The sequence below is a fragment of the Cervus elaphus genome, chromosome 12, assembly GCF_910594005.1.
Source record: "Cervus elaphus chromosome 12, mCerEla1.1, whole genome shotgun sequence".
NCBI lineage: Eukaryota > Metazoa > Chordata > Mammalia > Artiodactyla > Cervidae > Cervus > Cervus elaphus.
The window spans coordinates 15971971-15999881 of NC_057826.1; the positions used below are offsets into that span (position 1 = coordinate 15971971).

A 27911-nucleotide genomic window follows, 5' to 3' on the forward strand; every position below is an offset into this window, starting at 1 on the left:
CATTCAATAAAGACTTTAAAAAGAGTTCACAGCAAAATATTAAAAAAAAAAAAAAGATTTTCAAGAGGAATATGTCTCTATTCCTTTCCAGCCCCCAGTCCCCTTGTACGTACAATAGTAGCCAGTCATCCACACAGCAAGGATTCCATTACATACACACTGGCCACCAAGTCTGAAATGCATCATTGAGCATCATTCCTTCGGGCCAGGAACCTCAGGTACCTCTTAAAATGCCAACCCCCTGTGACAGAGGCAAAGATGATTTCATCTGTCCCACCTTAGTGTTGGTTTTAGTTCACGTAGCCATCGTTTTCCCCCTTGGAATTCCTGGGCTGCTCGGGAGCACCGACTCCCGTGAGGGAGAAGGAGGAGGCCAGGGCAGCACAGAGGGCCGGCCTGTCTGTCCCAGAGAGAATGGGGTCCCCAGCCGCCTGGGGAAGCTGCATGCGAAGCTGCAGGTGCAGCTGGGACATTGACTGGAGGTATGAATAAACACTGCTGGGAAGTTTGGGTCCAGCAGATGGCAACCCCGTGACCTCTGAGCTGACTTTACCTCCCTCTCTCTCCCCACCCACGCTTCTCAGCCCAAAGACCAAAATTCTGGCTTTCCTGTAATTTGTCTTGACACTATCTCAGGGAAGAACGCCGCAAGTAAGAGGCCAACACTGAGGCCAACAGGAACCCTCCGTCAAAATGACAGATAATGATGTGCCCATTTCTTGCTGCATAGGACATTCACCTCGCTGGGCGTTCCGCGGAGACATGGTTAACCCAGATCAGAGAGACACTCTGGCAGGCCTCTGCAGGGCCACCCTCAGACCCGGGCAAAAGAGGTCCCTGCTCTGGACTCCCCACATTATGGGAATTCCCCTCCGCCTGCTATATCCCTTCTCACGGGGCCAAGTCCTGAGGACAGAAGGGACATGCCTACCCAGAGCCCTCTGTCCCTTTAGACCATGCTCCATATTCCCAGCACGTTGGAATCCCCTGTCAGTGCCCCTAGCTGTCTTCCAGCAGCTGAAACCTTCTTCCCCGGATAACTCTTCACCAGAGTAGGTCAGACCCTGGTAGGTGCACCCCTGGACCTGAAGGAGTGGCCCGGGGATGGCTTCTGTGGAGGAGGGGTGTGGGTGGACCGGTCTTGTAGGCTGGTTATATCCACCGACATCCACATGAGGCCTCTGTGGAGGAGCCGGAGGAGAGACGAGAAGAGATCAGGTTGCAGTCGCAGGGCTGTTTCTCCCTGTGCTGCCTTGTGCTAATACAAGTTTCTGAAGCATCGAAGGACTTTATATTCAAACCCCACCTCCCAGGTTGTGAGAAAGGTCTATTTATCAAGGCAAGAGAAAAGAGCATATTTCGTCTAACACGGTTAACATATTTTATGTTTGATACGGGTATTTAGCCATAGGGTGCGTGGCCTCTGCGTGTATGCTTGCTGCAAGCCCTGCAGATATGAGAGGCAAACCTCCTCCACACACACATTTTGTTTGGTCTGCAGAGGGTTTTAAAAACTGGGGGAATTCATGTAGAAATTCTGGTTTGGGGCTTTTCTTGGAAAATTGGAGGCCCTGGCCACACTGGTCCTGAATTCCAGGGCAGCGTGGAATAGAACCTAGGGGCAGCGGTTTGCTTTCAGCAGGTAAGTGCTCATTGTTCAATTTGCCACATTCCCAGCCACTCCCAACTGTCCAGTGTCCAGTGAGGTTCATGTATTTACAGTGCCTCCCTGGGCCCTGGAGGGATTTATGTGTGACTGGTCCACCCACCTGAGGGACTATCTCTGTCATGGGTAGGAGGCTGAGACAGAGCCTGGATGGTGGGACATCTGAAGTGAAGGCACTGGAAGTTAAGACCTCTCTGTAGCTGCCCCTCCAATTTCCCTGTGTGGCAATGAAGTCAGCTTTGACACTCAGCCTAGCCTTTTGCGATCTCTGTCAGACTGATCAGAAAGGAGAAGTGGAACTTCCCAGGTTCATTAGAAAGTAGCGAATGAAAGGGGAAGAGAAGTCCTTGCTGAGAGACAGGAGGGGCACACGTGAGCCCTGCATTTCTGGTTATGGCTCTGAGTATCATTCGGAAGGTGCCCGGCACTGGTCATGTGCCTTCTGCAGGGGGTTTCTGGGGGGAAATCACAGAGCTAGAGCAGGGGTGGGGACAACATCTCTGATTGGAGGGAAGCCCAAGAGAGGTCTGGTCCAGGAAGGGCTAACTGGAAAGTTCTGCTTCCTGAGACTGAGAGAGAAAAATTGAATTCTAGTCAACGCAGGCCATATCTCAAGTGGCCATCAGCGACTTTGCTTTGCCTGTTAACACAGGTGTGGGAAGGAGCTACCCAGAGCATCAGCTACCAGAAACCAGGCCCTGAAGGAAATGGAGGGAGAGCTCCTTCTTGCCATAGACCCTCATCCCAGGCTACACCGAGTTCGTGCACTGGAAGGGAAGTCTCATTTACCAAGTTCTGTTGGGACACCAAAGGTTAAAACACAGGATTCTGCAAGCAATGCTGATCCTTGGGAGAGGTCTTCTGGCCTGTCTCCAACAAGCTCCAAGCCCCCTTCCCACATGCTGGGCTTCCGTGTGGAATCGACTTCGGGGGTGAGAGCTTGATGGTGGCAATGCGCCTTCAGAGGCCCTTGGGCTGCACATCTCCCATAGTTAGGCCACAAGGAGGTCAGGTGGCCACGTGCTAGGAGGCAGCACTTGCAGGCCTCTGCAGAGTTTAGTAGTCACACTAGTCCAGCACTGGCATAATCCCAGGGGGTAGGAGAGACTTGGGCAGGGGAGGTCCTTGAAACCTTGCCTTAAGTCAACCAGAGCCATCAGCGGGCAGGCCCAAGAGATGCTGGCACAGGGGAGCAAGCTTGTTCCTCCCTTTCCCCCTTGCTCGCCGCATCCCAAGACGGCCACCAGCAGGGGGGCCACAGGTAATGGCTCTGAAGGACCCCAGGGTGAGCTTCAGAGGCTGCCAAGGGGCTGCATCTGACACCTTCCACGCCAGTCCCTGGCACTTTAGGCCCCAGCTGGCTCATCAGGGCCCATGTGTGTGTCTGTGGAGACAAGGGGACAGGCCCTGCCGTGGCTCTTGGGCAGTGGTGTGGGTAAGGCCAGAGGGGCGCTTGGCATGGGGATTTCTGAGGAGCAGGTGGACATACGAGCAGGGAAACCAGAGCATGCTGGTTTCAGCTCTGCCCAGACTTGTGGGTTGGAAGCCCTGAAGCTAATCCTATGTTATCTGAGCCACATAACAGGACTGATGCTGAAGCTAATAGTTTGGCCACCTGATGCAAAGAACCAACTCATTAGAAAAGACCCTGATGCTGGGAAAGATTGAAGGCAGGAGGAGAAGGGGATGACAGAGGATGAGATGGTTGGATGGCATCACCGACTCAATGGACATGAGTTTGAGCGAGCTCCGGGAGTTGGTGATGGACAGGGAAGCCTGGCGTGCTGCAGTCCATGGGGCCGCAAACAGTTGGACACGACTGAGCGACTGAACTGATCTGAGCCACTGCAGCCCTCGGACTGTGGAGCCTTGCGGAGATGACAAAGCTGTGTGTGCTTTATCCCAGCTTCCCAGGGGAGGCGGAGTCCTCAGCAGGATACTAGTGCCTGTGTCTCTGAACCACAGGTTGCCCCCCCCCCCCAGAGAGGAAAGGCTTGCCTTCACGTGAGGGGCTCCTTGAGTTACTAGTGCTCCTGGCGTGGGGCCAGGCATGCAGCAGCCCCCAGGGCTGGCCATCTGGATGGGGCTGAGTCAGCGCAGTCCTGTGAGAGGTGAGTCCCAGCCTGAATGACCACCCCACTCCACCGCACCTGGCACCAATCCTTCTCTCATGCAGAGAATGACCCTAGAACCGTCTAGAGCTGACAACCTAGAAAGCATCATGCAATGAGGCATGGAAAGTGTGAGGTCACAGCAAGGTGATTTGGGGAGGGAAACGATGGAGATGCCTAGAGGGAAAATTGAAGATACTTTGAGAAAACCCAGCTTCCCAAGTAGATGAAGAAGCGGTCGGAAACAGCCCTATGAGCAGAGTCTCCAGACCTTTAAGGGCTCCTAAGCCCAAGGACCAAAAAAATGACCCCAACCCCACAAAACTTTAGGTTTCAAGCCCTTGCCAGATTGGTTTCTCTCAAGACATTTATTTAGAAAAATAGCCCTGCCTTACCCTCCTTCCTCTGAGTCACCGGACTTGGGCGTCATGCTTAACCTAGCTCTGGGTCGGGTATCCCACCCAGTTGAAGGTCCAGGCCACCCAGCCCCCGGCGGCGGGCGGCCACGCTGCGGGTGGCCGCACACACTTCCAGCTGCCTCGAGTTCCCGTCCCCGGGTTCTCGATCCTGGGGTCCGGCCTCAGCCTCCGGCTTTCTGGGTGGAGAGAGGGCGCTGAGGGAGGAGGGCTACCTGGTTACAGTCTGTGCGCCCCTCCCGAGGCCCCGGGAGCAGCTGGAGATCGAGGCTCTATTCTCTGTTCGCCCTCCTTCGGGCGAGCTCAGGGCTGGAAGCGCGGGGAGCTGACGTGAGGCTGGTGGAAGGGGTGGGGGCTGTACACCACCTCGGGGGGCGAGGGGGTGCTGGGCACCAGCACGGAGCACAGGGGCTCGTGGCTGCTCAGCACCGACGTGAAGTACTTCATCTCTTCTGTGAGTTGCTTGATCTCCTTCCGCAGAGCCGCGTTCTGCTTCTCCAAGTCTTCACTCTCCTGTGAGCGGAAAGGATGGACATTCAGGTTACTCTCAGGGCGCAGGGGAAGACTGGGGGGCGTGGAGGAGGCAGTGGGAGTTCCGCATTAGTTTCCGACTAGCATGGCCAGGCAGGGCATCGGTGACTTTTTCTGCACATTCGAGTGTGTGCACGCGTGCGTGTGTATTTGTACGTGTCATGTGTGTGGATGGGTGCGGTGCTGTGTGCTGTGCTCAGTCGCGCCCGACTCTTGGCGACCCTTGGACTGCAGCCCGCCAAGCTCCTCTGTCCATGGAGATTCTCCAGGTGAGAATACTGGAGTGGGTTACCATGCCCTGCTCCAGGGGATCTTCCCAACCCAGGCATCGAACCCAGGTCTCCCGCGTTGCAGGCAGATTCTTTACCATCTGGGCCACCAGGGGAGCCCGTGCATCTGCATAAACAAATGTATATTTGTACATGTATATGCATAGCTTCTTAGATCAAACCATATGAAATTGCTGATATTTATCTTGACCTAGAAAAATGGCAGTTGCATCCGGTCCCAACTAACAGATATGCGTGTGTGTGAAGGCATGTGTGAATTGCATGAGTGTGCTCTTTTGCATGCAGGTACATGCATAGGTCTCCATAAGTGTATATGAGAGTTGAGAGTGGCAAGTGCATGTCCAGGCCAGTGCATGACCAGCTAGAGCCGGAAAAATAGAAAAGAGTTTGTGAGACTGATTTATACTAATTTCACTCTTTTCTGCTCTGTTACACTGGTGTGTTCGCCTAACGTTCCCAGCATTTGCATTTAGTCTTATGAATGGAGTCCTTGGTTAACTGTCTACTTCACCCAAATTCTAGAACGTTTAGGGTCTTCTAAATGATAAATGGTCAAATTCCAGCAGAATGCTGTCTCCCAGCAGCTTGTCCTGTAGAACTCTGGGTGTGGCCCAGCACCTGTGCTTTCTTTCAGAAACACCTTTACCCCTTGCTTCAGGGAACCATCAGATACATGCTAATCAGAAAAACTCAGGACATCCCTGGTGGTCCAGTGGTTAAGAATCCGCCTTCCAATACAGGGGATGTAAATTCAATCCCTGGTTGGAAAACTAAGATGCTGCAGAATCCCTAAGTCTGCATGCCACAACCAGAGAAGCCTGTGCACTGCAACTAGAGAGAAGCCCACATGTGCTGAAATAAAGACTCAGTGCAGACAAAGAAATTTTAAAAAGAAAGAAAGACTCAGGGTAAAGAGGGATGATTACCAATCACATCATTATTAATCAACAATTACACCCTGGTAATTAGCATTTGGCTCCCCAGGTGGCTCAGAGGTTAAAGCGTCTGCCTCCAATGTGGGAGACCCGGGTTCGATCCCTGGGTCGGGAAGATCCCCTGGAGAAGGAAATGGCAATCCACTCCAGTATTCTTGCCTGGAGAATCCCATGGATGGAGGAGCCTAGTAGGCTACAGTCCATGGGGGCGCAAAGAGTTGGACACGACTGATTGACTTCACTTTCAGCTAGCATATACTGGAAAACAATCCCACCTTCAGAAAACCAAGGGAAATGCATTTCCAATGTGATTTTAATGTTCACATTCCTTGACTCAGATAGATCATCTTTGCTAATCATTGGTACCCACAGAGGAAGGAAAAATGGCACTGGAGATGCAAATAAATTACATTTCTGTTCAAAAAGTGACCTAATATTTGGACTCCAGGTCTTATTTTTCCTGTTCTGTTTCGCTTAGGTTAGTGTTTTCCAAGCTTGCCGTGACATTAGAACTAATCTGAGGGCCTGGTAAAAACATAGTTCCAGGCACTTCCTGAAATCTAGAGGTTTGAACTCAGTGAGTTTGGGATTTGGGATTTGAATTCTGGGAATCTGAATTTTTAACAAGTGCCCCAGATTATTCTAATCACCAGACAAGTTTGAAAACAATAGCTAGTAATGTTAAATGTGATAATAAATGTGTTCTAACTATACAAGCACTTAAGTTCCTGGCATGGAGTATGAACTCAAGTGCTTGTTGATTGGCCACCTGATGACATCGACTGATGGATCAGAAGTTGACTCAGAATTACAGTAGGCAGTGAGCAGATGTGTGATAACTTGACATTTAAAATTTGCTTTAGAAAACCAGCTTCAGGTTAATGAGAGAGTTAGTTACACTGCCGACTGCCCTAACCCCTGCAAATGGGAGTTCTTTTGAAGTGGTAAGGAGAACGTGGCCTTATCCATCAAGGCAGCTTCCGTCGGTTTGTACAGGACAGACGCTCGCGTGCTCAACCTCAGCCCGGCATTTCCTGTGTGTGGCCGGGGGCTAGAAAATATGTCCAGGTCGATACAAAGGAAAACCCTATCTCTGAAACAGGGTGGGGAGTTGGGATACCAAGAGCCACGATGGTAGAGACAGGGGCACTGGCTGCTGCTTCTGCAAGGTGTGACCAGCTCATTCATCTCACCATTCGGTTGTTTCCGGGCACATCCCAGAGAGAGGGCATCCCCTCTCTTTACCAAAAGGTAAGATAAAGCAACACATGAGACTGGGGGGTGTTGGCAAGACGGGAACTGGGGGCCGGGAGTCCTGGCCCCTTCCTCTAGCCCTTTTCCTCGCCCCCTCTGAGAGTTTCCACTGGTGACAACATTTACTGTAAGTTCTGTGCTCCGAAGAGCCTGGGCAAACCCCGAGGCAGAAGGGAGGGGCGGGGTAGGCGGGCCGCAGGGACCAACCGCTCTGACCTTCTCTCCGCCCGGAGACCGGCGGCTTTCGGGAAGTGACAGCGGGCTCTTCCTCCCTAAGCCAGCCCTGCTGAGCTCCGGCTTTGTCCTCTCCCTCTGCCTGCCCGCTGGGAGATCCCAGAGCTCTAGGACAGCGTTCAAAACCACCATGGCCTCTAACTAGAAAACAACCAGCTGCGACAAGAAACTTGTCTTTACCTTGGGAAGCAAGACTGCTTCCTGCCAGGGCCCCAGAGAAACCAGCACCGCCAGCCCAGGGGCCCTGCAGCCAGCCAGACGTTTTGCAGAGGAAGAGCCTGACTTCCCTCGCAGAAGGAAGCAGCCGATCTAGGGCTGTCATCCCCACCTGCCCCTGCCCGGCCCAGGTCCATTCTGACCCTCCCTGGGGTCCGGCATGCCCTGCAAAGGGTTCACACAGGGACACCTGGCTTAGGGCCACCTGGGAGCAGCTCTCTACCCAGAGGTGCCATGATCACAGCCCCCCTAACTTCCCCCTGAATTCCCAATAGGGCCTGGAAACTGAGAACTCAGGAGGGGAAAGGGAAAGTAACATTTAGAAAGTAAATTTTGGCTTCTAACGTGTGTGTCTTCTCTTAAGGTCGGGGTGGGGTAGCCTGCCCTTGGGCTTCCATGTAACCTGCTTTTTACTTTTTGGAATTCCTTTAGATCCTTCAAGCTCCTTGCAATAACCCTCTGAGGTGGCTATGTAAGGCCAGCCCTTATCATTGTCTCCATTTTACAGATGAGGCCAACTGAGACCCTGGGACAAACCTATTGTGCAAACCCCTCACTCCCATCCCTAAAGGATTACAGGCTGGCGGCAGCAGCTGCTGAAACAAAGGGCTATAGACTCACCTAGAGACACTTATTTTCTAACTATCCCTTCCCCCACCCCATCCCCGACCCCTCCACATTCATAAATTCGTTCTCTGTGAATCTGTTTCTGTTTTGTAAATAAGTTCATTCATATCATCAACATGTACACACTGCTGTATTTAAAATGGATAACCAACAAGGCCCTACCATATAGCACAAGGAACTCTCAGTGTGATGAGGCAGTCTGGATGGGAGGAGAGTCTGGGGGAGAATGGATCCATGTATACCTATGTCTGAGTCCCTCTGCTGTCCACCTGAAGCTATCAACTAGACAATATTTATCAGCTCTAATCCAGTGCAAAATAAAAAGTGAAAAAAAAAAAAAAGACACATTTTCTCGGGGGCCCAGAAATTCGGAGTGGGTGACTGATCCAAAGCCCCAGAACCAGTTAGATACAGAGCAGGGCTGGGCTCTCGGCTTCTCCATCTTCAGTCCTGAGCTCCTTTTAGCCCACCCACTGCTTCTCTTGAGAGACTTGACGACTCAGGGTCTCTGGAGTCACTAAGATCACTAGCCTTCTAAGAGAAAACTGAGTCTTGGTTTGGTGATCCTTTAAGACAATACAAGAACCCTGAGTCGGTCACACTCTTCCAAACACAGAGCTAATCATCACCTCCTGCCCTGAGTTGGGAGGGAGTCTAATGTGCAGCTACTCTGTGAGAGGGCTGACTTGGGGCCAGACCATCCCCAGACCACAGCATGGTCTGGAATCCATGGCACCAGGGGTGGGGGATGGGGGGGCTCCCTCAGGTAACAGTGGACAGGGGTCTTGGTCCTGGCTCTGGCTGGGTGACCCTCGGTGACATCCTTTTCCTCTCTGAGCCGCCGTTGCCTCACTTTAAACCAGGAAGACTGGGCCAACACAGTGATTCTCAACCTTGATCACACACTAGGATCAGTGGGATCCCTGGAAAGTTTTACTGATGCCTGATTCTGATTTAATCAGGCTGGGGTGCACCTGGGCATTGAGTTGTTAAGGGCTCCCCAGGGGGAGTCTAATGTGCAGTGAATGTTGAAAACCACAGGATTAGAAGTCCAAGCCCTCTCTAACTCTCAAATATTTTCGATTTTAAATTGACTACCTGTGTGTATTAGCCAACTAGAACCTCTAACTGTTTGGAAAGGGTAGTTGTGTGTTGGAAGCAGAGGTATGTAGACTCAATGTATATGAGATAGATAGTAGAAACCAAAAATTTAAAAGAGTAATCTCATTTGAATTAATAATGACTAACATTTCTTGGGTGATACAATGTGTCAAGTACATTGCAATTACCATTACATTTAATCTTTGCAACAACCCTATGTGGTAGATAATATTACTAGCCACCTTGTACGGAAGAGGAAAATCTAAGGTAGAGAGAAGTTAAGTAACTTGCTCAAGGTCACATAGCTTGTCAGTTGTAGCACCAGTCCTTGAACTGAGACTGTCTGCCTTCAGAGCCCGTGCCCACCATCCTTTCTTGCCTTTGAAGTCTGTTTAAATCTTATAATATCTGGTAATTATCTCCTGTGAGGTCTCAACCTGGCTGACTTTCCTATTTCATCTTCCCTCTCTTCCCGCCTCATGCAAATTGAGATGCTAATGTTCACAATTCACCCTTACCTGTGAGGTTACTTGATGCCAGCCTTACCATGAACCACAAGCAGCTTGGGGGTGGCTAAGGAGGAGGCTTCTCGGGGGTGTGGGAACATTCTGGGAAATTCCCTAGTGGAGGGGCCAAGCAGGGGGTCACTGTAGAGCGCTTGAATGATGGGGAATCCCCAGGCAGGTCCCTTCCCCACAGGGAAGCCAGTTGGGACCAAGGCTGAGGACAAACTCTAACCCAAGGCTCTAGCAGGGACTCTCCAGGCCTCCTGAGTAGGGCTTGGAGCATCTTCCTGCCAGTTCTAGTTTAGTGCCTTGACCTTCTCCTTGAGTTTTCTAATCACACTTTCCAGAAGGGTGAAAATAGTCCCTGTGTTTTTCTCCTCAACAGAACCTGCAGTTATTGGTAGGGTGACCTTTCAGCTCCCACCCACACTTCAATACGAGAGTACTGTGTGAAGCTCACACCCAGCTCTTGGTTCAATCCCCAGCAGTCTGCAACCCACTCCCTCCCCGGCCCTCCCCAGGCAGGACTAGGGTGGAGCCCACCATTCCCCGAGAAGTCTGTGAACCGAGAGTAGGGCACGTCCCAAGCCATCGTGGGATCTGTGCTATGTCTCCCACCAATCCTGGGAAAATCGCCCCCACTCCTGTTCCTCACCTGAGGAGGAGAGAAGAACCACCAAACCACAGGTCTTTGCACTGAATTCTGGAGAAATCTACACTTTTGAGCCTTAAAGCTGAAGGTCCAGGACTATCAGCAGCTGGTCATCCACTGATATTTAACCACATCAGCCACGCCCCTCAGGGCCCTACCTGGGGCCCTTTCTTCTGTTCCTTGGCTTTCAGGACCATGACTTCATTGGCCTCATATATGAGAAACACTATAAGATGGCTCACTCAACGTCTATCCCAAACTCCTTACGCCTGCTTTCCTCTAGAGAAGCTACGAAAAGAATTCCTCAATTACCCAGCTTCCCCTGCAGCTAGATAAGGACCATGTAACAGATTCTGACCAATGAGACATAAGCAGAAATACACGGAGGGAGAGAATGAAGCTTAGCTTCTCTGGGGGAAAAAGGGAAAGCCTCACCAGACAAAGGCTACCCTCTCTGGACACAGATTGATGCCTGGAGATTCAGCAGCCATCTTGCAGCCTTGAGGATTAAAACCCCATCCTGAGAATGGCTGCCCAAGAGAGAGAAGGAGCTTGGTTCTTTGTTGACATTCTTGTACTATCTCTGGTCTGTCTACTTCTGAACTTCTTATTTGAGAAAAATCTAAAATACAAATGGTGACTTGTTGATGCCTCTGTTGGATAGTTTTTCTATAACTCCTGACTGATACCTCAAGTTATAAAGGATATCACCCAGTTTTGAAAAACAAACTAATAATTTCCATCAACATCAAGGTCTGAACTGTTTTCTTTGGTTTTGTTTTAAGCTGCAGGTCTTTGGGACAGAGTGTCTTGGTATATACCCGAAAAATTGCCCCAGATTCACTCCACACATTCTACCACATGCATCGGACAGGCTTCTAAATGTCATCACTCCCCGCTTCTCAGTCCTAGCTACACACTGCAGTTTCCTGGAGAGTTTTTTTGTTTTTTTTTTTAATTTTGATTCCTGGATTTTACCACTGAGAGGTTCCAATTTAATTGTTCCAGACTGGGTTCAGGCATGAAGATTAAAAAAGTACTTCCTAGGTGAGCTTAATGAACAATGAGCTTGAGAAGTATGTTCATAGTAGATTCCTCTTGAAAATAATAAAACAATATAAATATATACAGTTTGATTTTGTTAAATTTATGGTATCATATTTATATATTTATTTATATTTTGCTTTATTAAATGTATTTATTGTGTAACATAGCATAAATAATACAAATATAAAGAACTTTAAAGAAGGAAGAGGACATTTCTAAATCAAAACTTTTTTCTGAAAGCAAATGGCTATTTAAGGCAAAGAGTCTTACAATTGGTGAAAATTTCAAGTGGCCCAGAATAGTTCACTCTCATAGAAAGGCAAGAGGTAGAGGACTTATCAGAATCTCATTAATGATAACTTCATCAAATTATTTGTCCTATGGATTGTTAAGCTCTATGAGGACAGGAGCTATCCTTGTCTTCACTGTTTTCGTCCTCAGTGAAGGACAAAACACTGTCTGGAGTGAAAGACAAAAAAGAGTTTTGTCCTGGGACTGTGCCTGGCACACAGTGAAGTGACCAGTAAAATCATGTTTCTTGACTGCCAACTTGGAGTCTGTAATAATTTACCAAAATCTGAGACCTGCATTTGAAGAGTCTGCTAAATTTGTGATATCCATGAAATTTCCCAGGGAGTGTTTAACCAAGCATTTAAGTACTTTTATTGCTTCTACTTTTAACTCTAGAAGAGTTACAAATGAGTGTTTGGTGGTGGTTTAGTCGCTAAGTTACTTCTGACTCTTGTGACCCCATGGACTATAGCCCACCTGACTCCTCTGTCCATTGGATTTCCCAGGCAAGAATGCTGGAGTGGGTTGCCATTTCCTTCTCCAGGGAATCTTTCCGACCCAGGGATCGAACTTGGGCATCCTGCATTACAAGCAGATTCTTTACCAACTGAGCCATCAGGGAAGCCCACAAATGAGTATAAGAGATTCTTTTTTTTTTTTTTTAAAGACCTGCTTAGCAACACTTTTGTTTCCCAGACTGAAGCTGTGGAGTGGAAGAGCTGAATTACAGCACTGTCAGAACCCTGCATGCAATTTCCCTGGCCTCAACTTGACCTGTCCCAACCAAACAAAGCAAAGGAGACCTGACCAGCTGTAGTGAAAAACCCAGCCAGGGAAACAGTGTTCTTAAAGTTTGTATGAACAACTGGAAAGAAGGGCATACATTTTCATATATGATAATACTTCTGATATCGTCATGTGATTGACTTATAGGAAAATGCTGGCCTCTCTGCATTAAACAAATAAAATCTCTCCAATGCAAAACTGACAAATGCCCTATTGTTTCTTTTGACATTTGCTCTCGCATTATTTCACAAACAGCCCAGTGAGGTGTAATTGCTTTACATTTTGTAGATCAGAATTTAGGTTCAGATATATCTGCCCTCTCCCTGTCCCCACTGGATTTGAATTCATTTTACTGAGGCCGCCACCCCCACCCCATCTGGTTCCTGCTCCCTGGGGCACAATGGCCTTTTTTCCTGAGTTCCTCTTCTTGAGCTCACAGTCCTGGGCCCCACAAGGCATCTTTCTGACCCTTGACAGAGTTTGGCCTGAAGGCTCTGCAGACAGCACCCTCTCCTGGGATCTTCCCAGGCTCCTTCCCATGACTCATTTTGATTTCAGATGTCAGGGCCTCAGAAGGGCCTTCCTTGATCACCATTCCCAGCCCTGTCCTCAAGTCACTGTTAACATTGCACCATTTGGTTTCCTTTGAAGCCCTCCTCACTTTGTGTAATTAGTGAAATAGTAAATAACAATTGGTCAGTTGATTTTCCAGTGTGACTTCTGATTGAATGTAAGGTCCCTGAAATCAGAGACTTAGCCTGTCTTGTCCCTGCTGAACTCTCAGCACCTAAAAAAAGAAAAAAAAAAAGCCCATAGGAGGCATTTCATATATACTTGTACGGCAGAAAGAATCATTTCTGTTGACATGAGCTCTAGTACTAGGAATATGGCCTTTGCTTTTGTCATTTTCTGGACTACCACACCCTCTTAGCAAAAGGCATACTTTTGCGCCAGCTGAGTAACTGGAAAATATTTTAGTAACAGGGTCATCTCGTGCAGGAAATTGCCTTCTAGCACCAGGAATCTAGCCCCCTCTAGTTGGCTCTGAACTTAATATTTACTCGTGAATTTCCTAAGAGCCTTATGTCATCCTCCTTGGTTCCCCTCAATCTAGTGTGACCAGATGTTTACTGGGACACTCCCAGTTCATAGTATTGTCCTCGTGTAATTTTTTACCATTGCCTCTTTTCACTCTCAAAAATGTCCCTGTTTGGAGGATAAATGATAAGATCTTCTACCAAAGCCTTTCTCCTAAATTCTAACTCAGGGATGCCCTCAACTGTTCTCATCCTCAGTTTCTACCAGAATTCACTCAGGGTCAATTTGATCATTTTCTTATGTTTTTTAATAAAAAACATACAATATAAATACATTAAAGATATTTTTTAAAAAGTATACCCACCCATGATTCTAGTCCTCTAAACACAACCCTTTTCATTTATACGTGTTGCCATCTTGTCCTTTTTAACAAATAATAGCAGCCAAAATGTCCAGCATTAGAAAGCCATGTAAGGCAAACAGTTGATCATCTGTTTGTTGTTACAACCATTAAAATAATAATTATGGTGATTTTTGTAAGTGTGACAAAATTATGACAGAAAAGAAAACACAAATTTGTATATATACTTAGAGTACACCTACAAAATCACCATAATTATTATTTTAACGGCTACATCAACAAACAGATGATCCACAGTTTACCTTATGTGGCTTTCTAATGCTAGACATTTTGGTTGCTGTTATAAGCAACGGTGTAGTGAACATCTTCCAGTCCTTGGTTAGTATTTTTATAAAAGGTTGTGTAAGATATACAGAGTCATCAGCCATGAATGTATACATTAATTATCACAACAACCTTGTTGGGATTTAGGTGTTGTAATTTTAGGTGATTTTTCTTTTTTTTTGGCCTTGCTGCGTGGCACTGGGGATCTTAGTTCCCCAATCAGCGATCAAACCCATGCCCCCTGCAGTGAAAGCTCAGACTCTTAACCACTGGACTACCAAGAAAGTCCCAGGTGTTGTCATTTTAAATAATTTATTTTGCTAACAAACGTTTGGGATGTTTCTTCATTTCATTTTAATGTTACAAGTTATTGATTACTAAGAAGAAATACATTTCTATATATGTATTTCCTAGTACAGCATTCTCAACCAGGGACAATTTTGACCTCCCAGGGAACATTTGGGAAGATTCAGAAATATTTCTGATTTTCATAACCAGAGGGATGAGGTGGTGCTACTGGCATCTAAGTGGGTAGATTTTAGATTTTACAATGCTGGAGACCAACCCCCTCCCACACACACAACAAAGAATTGTCCAACTCAAAATGTCAATATTGCCGAGGCTGGGAAACCCATGGTGTGTATTGTTTTCACAATCAGAATAGAAAATTGGGTTATGTTCATTTCAGTAGGAAAAAATGTTACGTAAGCTTTTTGTTCATAGCCTTTGCCCACTTACCTATTGGCATCTTGAGGTTTTTCTTAAAAAGGCTGTTCTTACTATAAGTATTAAACATGAATTTATTTAATTTGACAGAAATATTTCCCCTAATATGTCATTGTCCTTTTGATTTCGGATTACACCTTTAAGATCTTTTTTAAAATAAAGGAACTTTGACTTCCCTTGTGGTCGAGTGGCTAAGACTCTGAGCTCCCAATGCAGGAGACCCGGGTCCATTCCCTGGTCTGGGAACTAGATCCCTAAGACCTAGCACAGCCAAATAGATAAATAAAATAAAGGAACTTCTAAATTTAGCCCCTTTCAACCTGGGACTCTCTGCCTTTCTGGTCTCTTACTATATGCTTGGGCTCTGTTTCTGAACAGTGTCTGGACGGTTCACATGTCCTGGTTAATGGCCTACTTCTTAACTCACCCTTTGCAAAGGGCGTGTGAGGGCAACACCATCTGCAGGGCAAAGTCCTGCTCAGCAAAATGGCACAGAAACAAAAGCAAGTGGTGGGAAGGCAAGAGGTTTCGTTTCTTGGGTGTCCTGGAGGAAGACAGCAGTGTCCTCACCAGTAATACATACAGCAGGGTGGCCTGGAGCATCTCTGAGTTTCTTCTTAATTCTGCGATTCCATCAAGAAGGGGGCATGACCAGTTATGGTTATTCCCTCTGCGAACTCCCGTATGGACCCATGGCAGGGTCCCCTACAGGTGCTCCGCAGTCTGGAGGGGACTTGGTCCTGTGGAACCAATCTATGGAATCTCCCTAGGACTCGGGGGGCCTGACCAAGTCCTACAGAGGAAACTGAGAAAACCCCAGAGCAGCTTGGGGTTTGGTGAGACTCCCTCATCCTTTCCAAGAGAAAGTAGGCTGGTAGCCGCTGAAAACAGCTTCATGAAGACTTCAGCTGAGTAGGTGCCGCCAATTTCTGGCCTCGACAAGTAATCACATTCAGACAGAAATTCCTTACAGTGCTGAATACGCCTGCTGACCATAAACCACACTGACCCCTCATTAGTAAGACAAGCAGTTAGGGGTGGTGAATTCCTCAGTGTATTTTTCCTTTCCAAATGAGAATTGTCAAATTTTTATTCTGATTTTTAAAATGGTACATGTTTATTATAATAAAAAAGAATTACAGAAAAGTACTCGGAGTAAGGTGACTTATTCAAATCTCAACCACATAGAAGTAGCCACGGTTAGCATTTTGAAGACTATTCTTCCAGACACCTCTTTATGCATGCAAACATGCCCCCAAACCACAAATTTTACATCAAGAGGATTATACTCTGCATATTCTTTGTCACTTTCTTTGTCACTCAATGCCATGTCATTAACATCTTTCTGTGTTGATAAATACGGATCCACTTAGTCATTTTTAGTGCTAGCATAGAATTCTAGTGTATGAATGTGTCATAATATACTTATCCCCATAGCTGGGCATATGTCCAATTTTAGAGTATTGATAAAGTGTATACTATTCACAAATAATGACAAATTGGTCATCTTTGTGCATCATTGTTTCTTCAAACTCCTGTAGGTGGAATTGCTCCACCAAAGAGCAGGATGTTAATATTTATTGCTACTCAGCTTTCTTTAAAAATGGTTTCAATGGCTTTGATCTAATGCTTACTTTCTCAGCTAAGCCTAATGGTGGAGGAGGAAAAGTGTCAACTTTGGAGGATGCTGCTTAAAGAACAAAAGGAAAAAATTCAGGAAGGGGTTCAAAGAGGATCAGTTTTCACAAGAGTCCAAAGGAAGAGGCTGTGTTGCCTAGTGGTTAAAAAGATGGGTTCTGAAGTCAGACAGACCTAGTTACAAAATGTGTGACCTTGGACAACTTACTTAACCTAATACAGCAATGACAAAATAAGGTTTTTGTGCAGATTAAATGAGATAACTGCAGGTAGAGAACATAATGCACAGTGCCTGGTATATAGTTGTGTGTTCAATTAATATGTTTTCAATAAAAAGAAGTTCAGAGCAGTAGAGGCACAAGAGAAATGTCTTTTCCATGGGCAGTTCACTGATTTTACAGTGAACTTCTTTAGGCTGGAACTAGCAAGAACATTCTTTCTGTGGTTTTCATTTTACTTTATTTTTTTTTACCTATGACTTCTCCATACCAATAAAACTTATGGTATAATCTCCTAGAGGGAGAAAAAAAATTATAGAATGAAAAAGTACCATATACAGCCTTCTTGCCCAGGCCTTACCAGAAGACCAAGAACACTCTCCTAAGGAGGCCTGGGAAGCGAGCACCTTTGCTGAGCTCTGATTCTTCCATTACTCAATTTTCCTCCAGTTATAAAAACTTTATTTCTCACAGCATCAGCTTAATTTCAGACATAATTTACCCTCCTGATATTTGCTATATATGACATTAAAGATCTACCCTGAACCTGTAAATCTTTCTCTCTTTTTTTTAAACTAGTATGAGATCTTTCACACTAGAGGCAGTCCCAGGGAAACACACATCCCTCCTCCAGTCTAAGTATCTGAAGTTCCAGCTTCCAGATCTGACCCTGTAACTCTGCTTTGCTTCCAGTTCCATCCTCAAGGCCAGATCTGACTTGTCAACATCATAGCTCTGGGCTACTATTACTGCCTCTCCATCACCTCCTCTACTTTTAGCTTTTCATGAACACAGCTTCTCAATTGATCTCAATTCTCTTTCCCACTGACCTGGGACACAGACTCAAAATCCTTCCTGCTACAGGGCACCAGAGTATCCTACAATTACCAAGATAATCACACAAATGAAACTGATTCTCTGTCCCTTACAGTGGCTTGTTTAGTGCTAGAGACCATAAGATTACTCATTAGAAATCCCAATTGACTGTTGTCCCAAAGGACTGAGATATTTATGCACGATGTTCAAGGGATAAAACATCACAGTGGAAGACTATTCAATGTTTGAGATCAAATTAGAAAAGAAATCATTCTAATGCACATGTAATAATGATCTATGTTTGGAATTTAATATCTATATTATATAAATAAAAGCACATAATAAAAACATCCAAACTATATCAAAAGGTACAAAAAGTATCTCTCTTCTGCTTTAGACCTTTTGTCCTACTTTCAGAAATATATATCGTTAGCAATTTTGGGGGAAAACCTACTTGAAAATTTTTAAGCTTATATGCATATGCACATATATGTTTTTATTTTTGTTAAAAATATGCATGGAAGAAAACTATACTCCAGACTCATACTTATTCACTTAAGAGTATAGAAGCTTGATAATCTTTTCAGAGTAGCACATTCAGATTTAACTTGTTATTTTAATACATTTGTGGTATTCCACTGAATAAACCAACTCTAGTTTATTGAATGATTCTCTTACTGATGACAATTTAGCTTGTTTCCAGTCTTTGCTATGACAAGCAATGCAGCAAGGATTATATCTACATGTACATAATTGTGTAATCTGTGAATACGTTTGTAAACAGATTCCTAGGTGTAAAATCGCCAAGTTACCGTGTATGCACACTAGTAACTTTGGACATGGTCAAATTTCTCCCTAATGGAGTTGCACCGACTTACACTTCCAGTAGCAGTACGTGGTGGTACCTGCTTGACCATCATCTTGGCAACATGGTCTTTTAGCAACATTTTCTGTCTTTGTCAGTCTGGCAGAGAATGTAACTGTTGCTTTAACTGTCATTTTCCTAACTGAGGTCTAGCAGCTTTTCTGTATTTATTTGCCATTTATTTTTCTCTTTCTATAAATTGCCTATTCTTATTATCACTCATTTTTTCTTTTGTTTGTAGATCATTTTCTTATTCATAAGGGCTCTCATATATTAAGCAAATATGCCCTTTTTTGGTCATATGCGTTGCAGGTATTTTTCCCAGTCTTCACTTGCTTTTGATTTTACTTATTAGGTTCTTTGAACTGTATAGACATTTTCACTTATGTATAAAATACACTTTTTATTGATAAATGTGTATCAATCTTTCCCTCATGGCTTCAGGGTTTTTCATTTTATCTGGAAGACTTCATTTCAAGATAAATATTTTTAATGCTAATTTTTCAAATTTCTTTAATTTTTTCCGTATTTCATCTATATGCATTGTAAAAGAAGTGAAGACTCTAGCTTTTTTTTTTTTCAAATGACTAACCAGTTTCCCCAACACAATTTATTGAGTACTTCATCTTTCTCTTGTTTGAAATGCCATCTTAGACATTTTGCATTTTTACTTGTGTCTTAGGAACTAACACACATTTGAGTCTATTTATATTTGAGTCTATTTGTATTTGGGTCTATTTGTATTTGGGTCTCAAATTTGAGTTTGTTTGGAGGTCTACTTCTATGTTCTATTCTGTCCAATATTCTATCTTTTCCACATTGTTTTGATTTTTATATTTATAACTCACTTTAATATCTTATTAAGCTAACTTCCTATAATTACCCTCCTTTTTTAGAATTTTCTTAGAAATTCTCATATGGTTATTTTTCACAAGGTATTTAGAATATCTAATTTAATTTCCTCCAATACCCAGAAAATCCTATTTTATTGAGATCACATTAAATTAGATAAATTTCTAAATTAACTTAAGGAGAATTGCTATCTTTACATAAGACATAATTTTTTCAATTATTTGAAATTTTAAAAATCACCTAGAATAATTTTGAAGCTTAAAACAACTAAACCCTGTACTTTTTGGTTAAATTTATTCCTTTCCATTTGCTGTTCTTGGTATTATAAACAGACTCTTTCTTCCTATTAAATTTTTGTAATCTAGTTTGCATAAGAAAAGTTATTACTTTTTGTGTTAACTTTGAAAGCTGACTGGGTTCTTATTATTTTTAATAGTTTTTAGCTGATTATCTTGGATTCACTTATTAGTGATTAATACCTTTTGAAAATGAATGGCTCAAGATCTGACTTTCTCCTTTTTAATCAATTCCTTCACTCTGCCTAACGGACTCTACACTTGACCGCGGGAGAAAAGTAACAGCATGCTGAGTGCTGGGTGAGACACCAACCAAGTGAGAATTAAAACAGAATGTGGGGGAATTCCTTGGTGGTCCAGGGGTTAGAACTCTGAGCTTCCACTGCAGGGGGCACAGGTTCAACCCTTGGTCAGGGAACTGGAATCCCTCATGCCACGAGGTGCGACAAAAATAAACAAAAGACAGCATGTGGACAGTGTTGCTATTACGTTTATGAAAAGGAGCCCCTCCTGATTTGGTTTATGTGAGTGGTAGTCAAGGCCAGAGATGTTATCACATTGGCATGAGGTTAAACCGCTTGTTGAAAGCACCAGCTTCCCTACTCTGCTATTTTAAAAGCAATCTACACACGGTGTTGATGCAAACCAGGTATAGGATAGATACTGAAAATGCTACATAATAGGTATTCCATGCTCTCACTAGAGAAACAGAATAATTTTTTTGCTATTTTAAGAGAAATAATAGTGACAAAGTTGAAGCCAAGAAATCAATCGTTATCCCAGCATATAAGAGGCTAGCATACTAATACAAATATAGTCCTTATTTAGGACCACAGTACTTTCTAAACCCTGGTCTTTTACATCTTGTTAGGTGAGTCCTATGGCTGTGTCTTCGGGCCAGAGAATGGTTCCAGAGCCTCAATGCTTGTGGAGACAAGCATGGAAAGGAATCAAGGGCAAACCAAGCACCCAACCCTAAGAATGCTGGTGGTAAATAGGTTTTCTACCTGAATCACAAACATTATTAACAGGATAATGGATGTAGAAGATGGGTGATTATTGTCTGAGAGGAAATGAACATTTCAGATCACAGTCAAGCTCTCTGTTTGATGGTGGCAGATTTGTTTGTTGCTGTCAAATTTCAGATCACAGCCAAACCCTCTGCTTGAGATGGTGGCAGATTTATATGTTGCTACCAAAAGCTTCTACCCAAAGTCAAGAAATATAAGTCACATTGGTTGCAACACTCAGACTTACTGTATAAACTCTGAGGAGTCCTACTCACTGGTCAAAAAGTGAAGGTGAGTGCCACGGTGCTCAGAGAAAGGAGTGGGGAGGAGTCTGTGTCCAGGTATGGCAAAGATGAGAACATTCTAGAGACTGAGGCCAAGGGTTTGAGTGTGGACGTGGTGACTACATGACTTGGGTCTCCATGGACCCCCAAACCCCAGAGATTATCCTAGTATAGTCTTGACTAGTATAATGAGATGGACTACATCTTCTGGCTCAAACTCTCTTCTTGCAGAGAGAGACAGCAGAGTCAGTGTTGAAAATCTTGCCATAGCAAGGAAGCATGCGTGTCACCCTCACTGATATGTCCCCAACAAGTTTAAGAAAGACCAGGGGGTTGAGTTCCCAGGGAGACAGTGGCACAGCTCGAGTTAGGGAAGGCTCCTCTGCTCTTGTTGGGAGGCAGGGGGCTCTCCATTGCTAGGAGTGACAGGCATACTTTAGGGACCATGTCCAGAGGGTGTTGGAGAGAGTCTTGAGCATCAAAAGTGTGTCTGAACTTTCCAGCCTTTAAGAAATCTTTTGGCCCTGACTGAGATCCTGTGATTTATATATAAATATAAATTCAGATGCATAAAACCTTAGTTGTAATCATCTTATTTCTTATAATGATAACTTTACTCTTATTATACTTAAAATTTTTGAATATGTATGATATGCCTAGGAGGACTGAGCTTGAGCTGTTTATATGCACTCTATCTATGAGGTAGTCATTGTCCCATTTTCCTGATAAGGGAACTGCAACTAAGCAGATTTCCAGTTTCAGAACATTGTCTACTTATACCAAAAAGTAGACTTTATCCTTACTAATTTTATTTATTTGTTCATTTGCTTGTTCTAAAGAACATTGAATAAGAATCAGATGCTGATGGAGGCAAAGTTAGCAATCATAGATTTTTCAAGCCTAAAATAGTAAATTTGAGGGTCATGAGCCCCTAAGCCATGGTGAAATCACGGAGAACATATAAGCAGCAGGTCCACCACCAGCTTAACATTTAGACTACTGATCACAATTACCAAAGAGAACAGACTTAATGTTCATTCATTCTTTCTTTTGAGTCAACAGATATTCATGAGTATAAAATTACGTTAGTATGCATTGGAAAACATGTTGAATACATTTCAAATAAAACAAGCAAACAGTCAGAGGTCTTCACATTGCCTGCTCTCTGCTTCCTTACAAAGTTAAAAATGATATCTTTTTACCTAAAACTGCATCTTGCTTTTCCTTGATGGGATTAATACAGCTTTTCTCTAACTGGCCAGTTACCAGGCTAATCTTTCAAATAAACATAAGCATATTCACTTTTGGTGCCAATTCCCCTTTTTATCACTGGAGTGAATTTCTGGGATGCTAGGGGTCTGGGAATGGTTCGGGGTCAGGGGGAGGGCGGGATAGGATGAGAAAGGACAGTGTTGCTAGAGGAAGGGCTGAAGGGATAGAAGAGAAAGGAGCTAGTGAAATAAGAGTTGATTGAAAAGGGAGCAAATTAAAGGGCAGGGTGAAGAGAGGCGAGGTGGTAAGGTGAGGGAGGTGAGGAGAAGACTTTTCTGTAAGAAGCACACAGCCACGATTTGTAAGCACTAACCAGGATCTTGCGCTACTGGAGGAAATGCAGTTCTGATCACCCAAAGCCCCTGCTCAAGCCAGGGGTCAGGGCTTCCCTAGAAAGTGCAAGGCTGGAGACAGCTCAACCAGGATGATGACTGCCAGATACATGCACTTGCAACTGTATCATTCACAGACCTCTTGGCATATCACCAAAATAGAAATTTTGAAATCAAACCTTAATAATGTCCAGAAAAGAAGTTGTGGGGTGCAGCACCCTGTGGACCTCATTGTCCCAAATGCAGGGCCCAGAGTGGCCACTCTGCTGGCCTCCCAGGGGATGGGACTATATGTGTTCCTAGCACTGTGAGATGACAGGCTTCCCCAAAGCATATAACGCCTTCTGAATTGCTCCCAAAGGCAGTCGTGACTTCTGCTCTCTGGGTTCACGTGGGATGGAGCTCTCTGAGGTTCTCCCATCTCTTAGCAGGTGGATCTGCGTTCCACCAGCCTCTGGGCTGCCCACACTCAGCTTTCCTGCACATGCCATCCTGGGGCTCATTTCTCTTTCAGCCTCCTAGCCCATTTCCTGCGACAGAATCTTCTCCACGCACCCACCCCACCTGTATCCCTCACCCCTCCACTGACATCCCCACATACACATCTCCACACAGGCAGACTCAAAACTCTGTCTGGGTGTCCACAGGTTGGTGGGGAGCAAAGCCTACAGTCCGAGAGGATGAAGAGAGGACTCAACACTCACCAGGTGGAGGGTGTCGGCTTTCTGTGTCTGCCTCTGCCGGCTCTTCTGGGCGGCGATGCGGTTTTTCTCCCTTCTCTGAACCTTTCTCACATCATCAGATGAGTCCTGGGGAGCAGAGATGAGGAGAATTAAGGGAGTCTACTCCTCTCTGCTGAGCTAAAGCCTCCTCTCATGGCGTTTGTCATGAGAAATGTCCACTCTTCCATTTCTTCATCGTTATTTGCCCGTCCACGCCCTAGTGACCAAAAGGCTGAACCCCAAAGGGAACTCTTCCCCACACTCTGTTACACTTGCTTGTGTCTCTGCAGCTTTGGCCAGAAGATACAGGAAGAGGGCAAAAGAGCTTGAGGCCTCAGGAGAGCTGTATTTGGAAAAAGATGGTTAAGGCGATGAAGTGTGTTTCATCACCTCTCTTGCTCAGGGCTGTTCCACCCTAACCCTGCCACTTCTGGCCTAGAACCTTCTTGCCATTTTTTTTTTTTTTCTAAAATGTCGTTGAGCACTCACTATGTGCTTGCTTCTGTGCAAGTGTTTTTCCCTGAGGTGCTCTTGTTGAACCCCCCGATTTGAAGAAGTGATATGAGTATTTGCATCTTACATGGGGGAACGAAGGCTCAAAGAGCTTGCCCAGGAGCTCACAGTACTCTGGAAAGTTGCATCCTCCAGTGCTGAGTCTGATGCCTCTCCAAGCCACTCCCTCACCCACTACCAACTACTTCTTCCCTAGCGTGACCCCTTGGGGCTTCTGTTGCCCCCGCCCCGGACTGAGGTCCCCATTCCAGATCTGCCTCTTTGTCCCCTGCATTCCCTTCTTTATGCTCAGTGACCCTGACATCCCCCAGGGTGCCCTGAGCACAAGGCCTAGTTCAAAGTGGAGACCAGGAACAGTTTTAATGATGGAGGTAACCTGGCTCTGGCAGGTCGGAGCCAGGTCCTTAGGAGGACCCATGGACCTTGGGTGTCATCTGAGTGCCTCCCACAGATGGGCGTGTGCTCCACTTGAGCAGAGAGGTTAGCTCTGGCTTTGCCCAGACGCTACAGGGTAAGTGTAGAAGTTTGACCGAAACCCTCCTGCACCCCCAGCTCTGCCCCATCTCATATCCCTGCAGGCTAGAGGGACACGGTTCCCAGGACAAGAGTCTGCCTGCCCAAGCATACGTCTCACCAATGGCCTGGTACTTCCAGGCCATTGCAGTCAGAGGGCAGTGGGTTAGATAGGAAGGAAGTGCTCTTCCTCTCAGGGGGTTGGGGGGCTGGGTTACCATGAAAGCCATGAGTAATTTCCTTCCTAAGAAGAGCACAGGCTTCCAGGTGGTCTGAACGGCTCTGATACGGTCTCGAGCGGAGGACTGGGTTGTTTGTCCTCTAGAGGTCTCCACTAGGACTCCTTCCTACCTGCCTCTCTTCTGTCAGGTGTTGATGACAGAAGCTGTAGTATATGTTTGTATACTCTTATTCGGGCTGCAGCATTTTGAAGGCCCTCTCAGACATCCGTACCAAGGAAAGAAGGCAGTTTTTAAACCCTAGATTTGGAGAAGACATTGTCCTGCACCGTTGTACTGGATGAGCAGGGAGAGACTTTCTGTGGAGAGGGCTGTCAAGGAATGTGATGAGGAGAAAGCCCTGGGAGATGGGAAGCAGCCAGGATGCTCGTGATGTTTTGGTTTTTTTTTTTTTTTTTTTTCTTTCTTTCTTTTCTTTTGGCAATCCTCAAGCTGAGAACTTTTGAGTTGGAAGTCACAATCTTAGACACCCAGAATCTCCACCCTCCTCTCTCTAGTTTCCCCAGAGCTGAGCTACAAGGGAATAATTTCAAGTGCCCAGAACCATCTCCTGATTCATTTCCTTCCTCCTTCAGCTCTCCTAACCCCATCCTGTGCCAGCAACAGGTTCCGTGCTGGGAGGTAAGATAGATCCTTCCGAGCTGGCCTGGGGTCCTCCTCCTTCTAACTTGCCTCCCCCGACCCCATCCCTTTCCTCGCCTCTTCTGCCGGCTGTCTCCTGGGCAACCATCTAGCTTTCCGGGTGTGCGTGCCCTCAGCCGGCACCAACGCTCCTCCCCACTCACTCTGCTACCGCCTTGGAGAGAGGTAGACGCTCTCTTCTGAGAGACCAGAGTTCTTTGGTGCCCATTGCCCTCTCGGCTTCCTAGAAAGCTTCCTGGGATGGGACCCCAGGTGAGGTGAAGGCGATGGGTACCATCAGGGGACGCGGAGAGCATCCTCTGGCAGGAGGGGCAGAAGGATGAGGGTCTCCGCCCGAGATGCACAGCTTCCCCGCAGCCCTTGAGTCTAACAGGATGCCCCGGCCACCAGCCATCTCCTGGCCCCTCAGCGTCCCTGGGCAGAGGCCCAGGAAGCCTGGCCCTCTCCCCTCTGCCCCGGAGAATCGGGAGGGAAGAGGAGGGAAAGGCAGGACCCTACCTGTTTGCTGGGGGGTGGAGAGCGGCTGAAGCTGGAGTCGCTGCTGTCGGAGCTGTGAGGCATGGCCGCGGTCTTCCGGGCTCTCCACGCAGCCCCAGGCGCCTCGGGGCTCTCCTGTCACCAGCCGGCCTCCCTTCCTGACTGCTCCCCCCGGGCCAGCAGCCCACCCCCCTCCGCAGGGCCCTCCTCTGCCCGCCTTGCCGCTGCCTCTGACCCCGGCGTCCTCCTCGCTCTGGGGTGCAGAGGCTCTGCTCCCCACAGGGACATGTCGCTTGCCTTGGGGCTCGCGCCCTCTCTCACTCTTGTGGTTTCTGGTAACTCGCGCTGGAAGTCACATGGGCGGAAACTTAAGTTAGAAGTTAAATTGAGAGAAAATACATATCTGGGAAAAGACCCACTGAATTATGTGAAAGAAAGAAAAGATAGAAAAAAAAAAAAAGATACACAAAACCCCAGATACCTTCCGACAGTTTGAAAGGCAGAACAGCTCACTTCAATTGATGAAGATAAAAAGAGAAAAACAGCCCAGGGAGGGAAAAACCCCAGCCAGAATTAGCAAGTCCGTCTTCTGTCAACATGGGCAGAAAGGAGAGGACAGCAAGGGAAGAGTTTCCACTGTCACCCGACTTGAATTTTAAACCGAAAGGAAAGCAACGGGCTGGGATTTCTTTCTGGTTTTTCTCCAAAGTGGCTGCCTGTCCTGTGTTGTGGCGTCGGGGGGTGGGGGTGGGGGGCTCTCTCTCTCTCTCTGTCCTGCCTTGGGGTGGGCCGGGGGTGAAGGGACCCAAGGGCTCAGACCTTTCCAGACAGACTGAAGGGGCGATGGTAGGTCTGAAAGCCACAGGGGCTAGCCTGGAATCGATGTTCTAAGCATTTATTCATTGCCTATGCCTCTTGGCAGATGCTCTCTCTAGAGAAAAGATGCCTCCTGTGTTGAAGGTCTTTCAGGGGATCAGGGTCAGCCTGGAATCTTAATGATTCATGAAGGTCCCAAGGTCAGAGCCCAGAGTGGAGGAACAGTTGAACTCACACACGGACACAGAAATGAGCGCTGTACTTGGGAGTCGAAATAATCAGGATTTGAAATCTCCCTCTATCCCTTAGTATGTCTGTGGCCTTGGATAGCTCACTCATTTATCTGTAAATGAAGGATGATAAAATCTTCTCTGCCTACCTCTCAGGGCTGTTTCGAGAAGCAAATAAAAGTGGATTACAAAGCCCCAGCAGACTGTAAACTATGCCATAAAGACAATTGTTAGATGTAGTGCCACTTGTCCTGTTACATGCATGTTTGATAAGTTCTCAGTAAGCAATCCCCCACACACCTAGGCATTCGGGCTTTCAAAAAATGCCTTGTCTTATTCCCCGTATGGCTCCAAGCTAAATATTTGCCTTGCTTAGCCCTCACTGAAAGAAGTATGGCCCTGAGGGATGTTGTGTCCACTGGCTGAATTTCTGCCCCAAGACAATACTGTCCTGGAGGTAAACTGAGCAAAACAAAATCCCTTCCCCCGTGGAAGTTGTATTTGAGTGGGGGACGCAGACAGTAAACAAAGGAGTTAATATTTAACACAGCAGAAGGTGACAAGGGGCATGGAAGAAAATAAAGCGGGTAAGAGGTAGGGAATTCTGGGGGCCAGTGGGTTACTGTTTCTGCAGGGTCGTTGGGAAAGGCCTTCCTGAAAGGAAGACAAATGAGCAGAGATCTGAAGGGAAGGAGGGAGTGAATGGTGTGGGTGGCTAGGGGAAGAACATTCCAGCAAGGACCTGAGGTGAGAGTATGTCTGGTTGTCAGAGGAACAGCAAGGAGGCCAGTGGAGCTGGAGTGAAAAGCTGTGAGTGGTAGGAGATGAAGTCAGCAAGCTACCAGGCATTTATGTCGGCCTTGGAGGCCACTGTAAGGATTTTGGCTTTTGTTCTGAAGGAGATGGGGAGCTCCCAGAGGACCTGCCCTCCCACTTGGATGCTGTGATTCTCTACCTCAGCCACTGTCTGTCCCCAGCACTCATAGAACTTAGTAATTACACTCTGTTTTCTCCGGGTGTTCCCTCTTTGGAAGGTGAGCGCCATTTGTGAGTTTTACTCAACA

At 46.2% G+C, this 27911-nt stretch overlaps 1 protein-coding gene across 1 annotated transcript; it reads right to left on the reverse strand.

Annotated features, from left to right (window-relative positions):
• Positions 1-4126: 4126 nt before the first annotated feature.
• BATF (basic leucine zipper ATF-like transcription factor) lies at positions 4127-26129 on the reverse strand. Its single transcript, XM_043920859.1, has 3 exons — positions 25823-26129; positions 23400-23504; positions 4127-4706 (listed from the first exon to the last, which is right to left on the reverse strand). The coding sequence occupies exons 1-3, from the start codon at positions 25883-25885 to the stop codon at positions 4497-4499; spliced, it is 378 nt and encodes a 125-aa protein (XP_043776794.1). The 5' UTR covers positions 25886-26129; the 3' UTR covers positions 4127-4496.
• Between the last annotated feature and the right edge of the window lie 1782 nt (positions 26130-27911).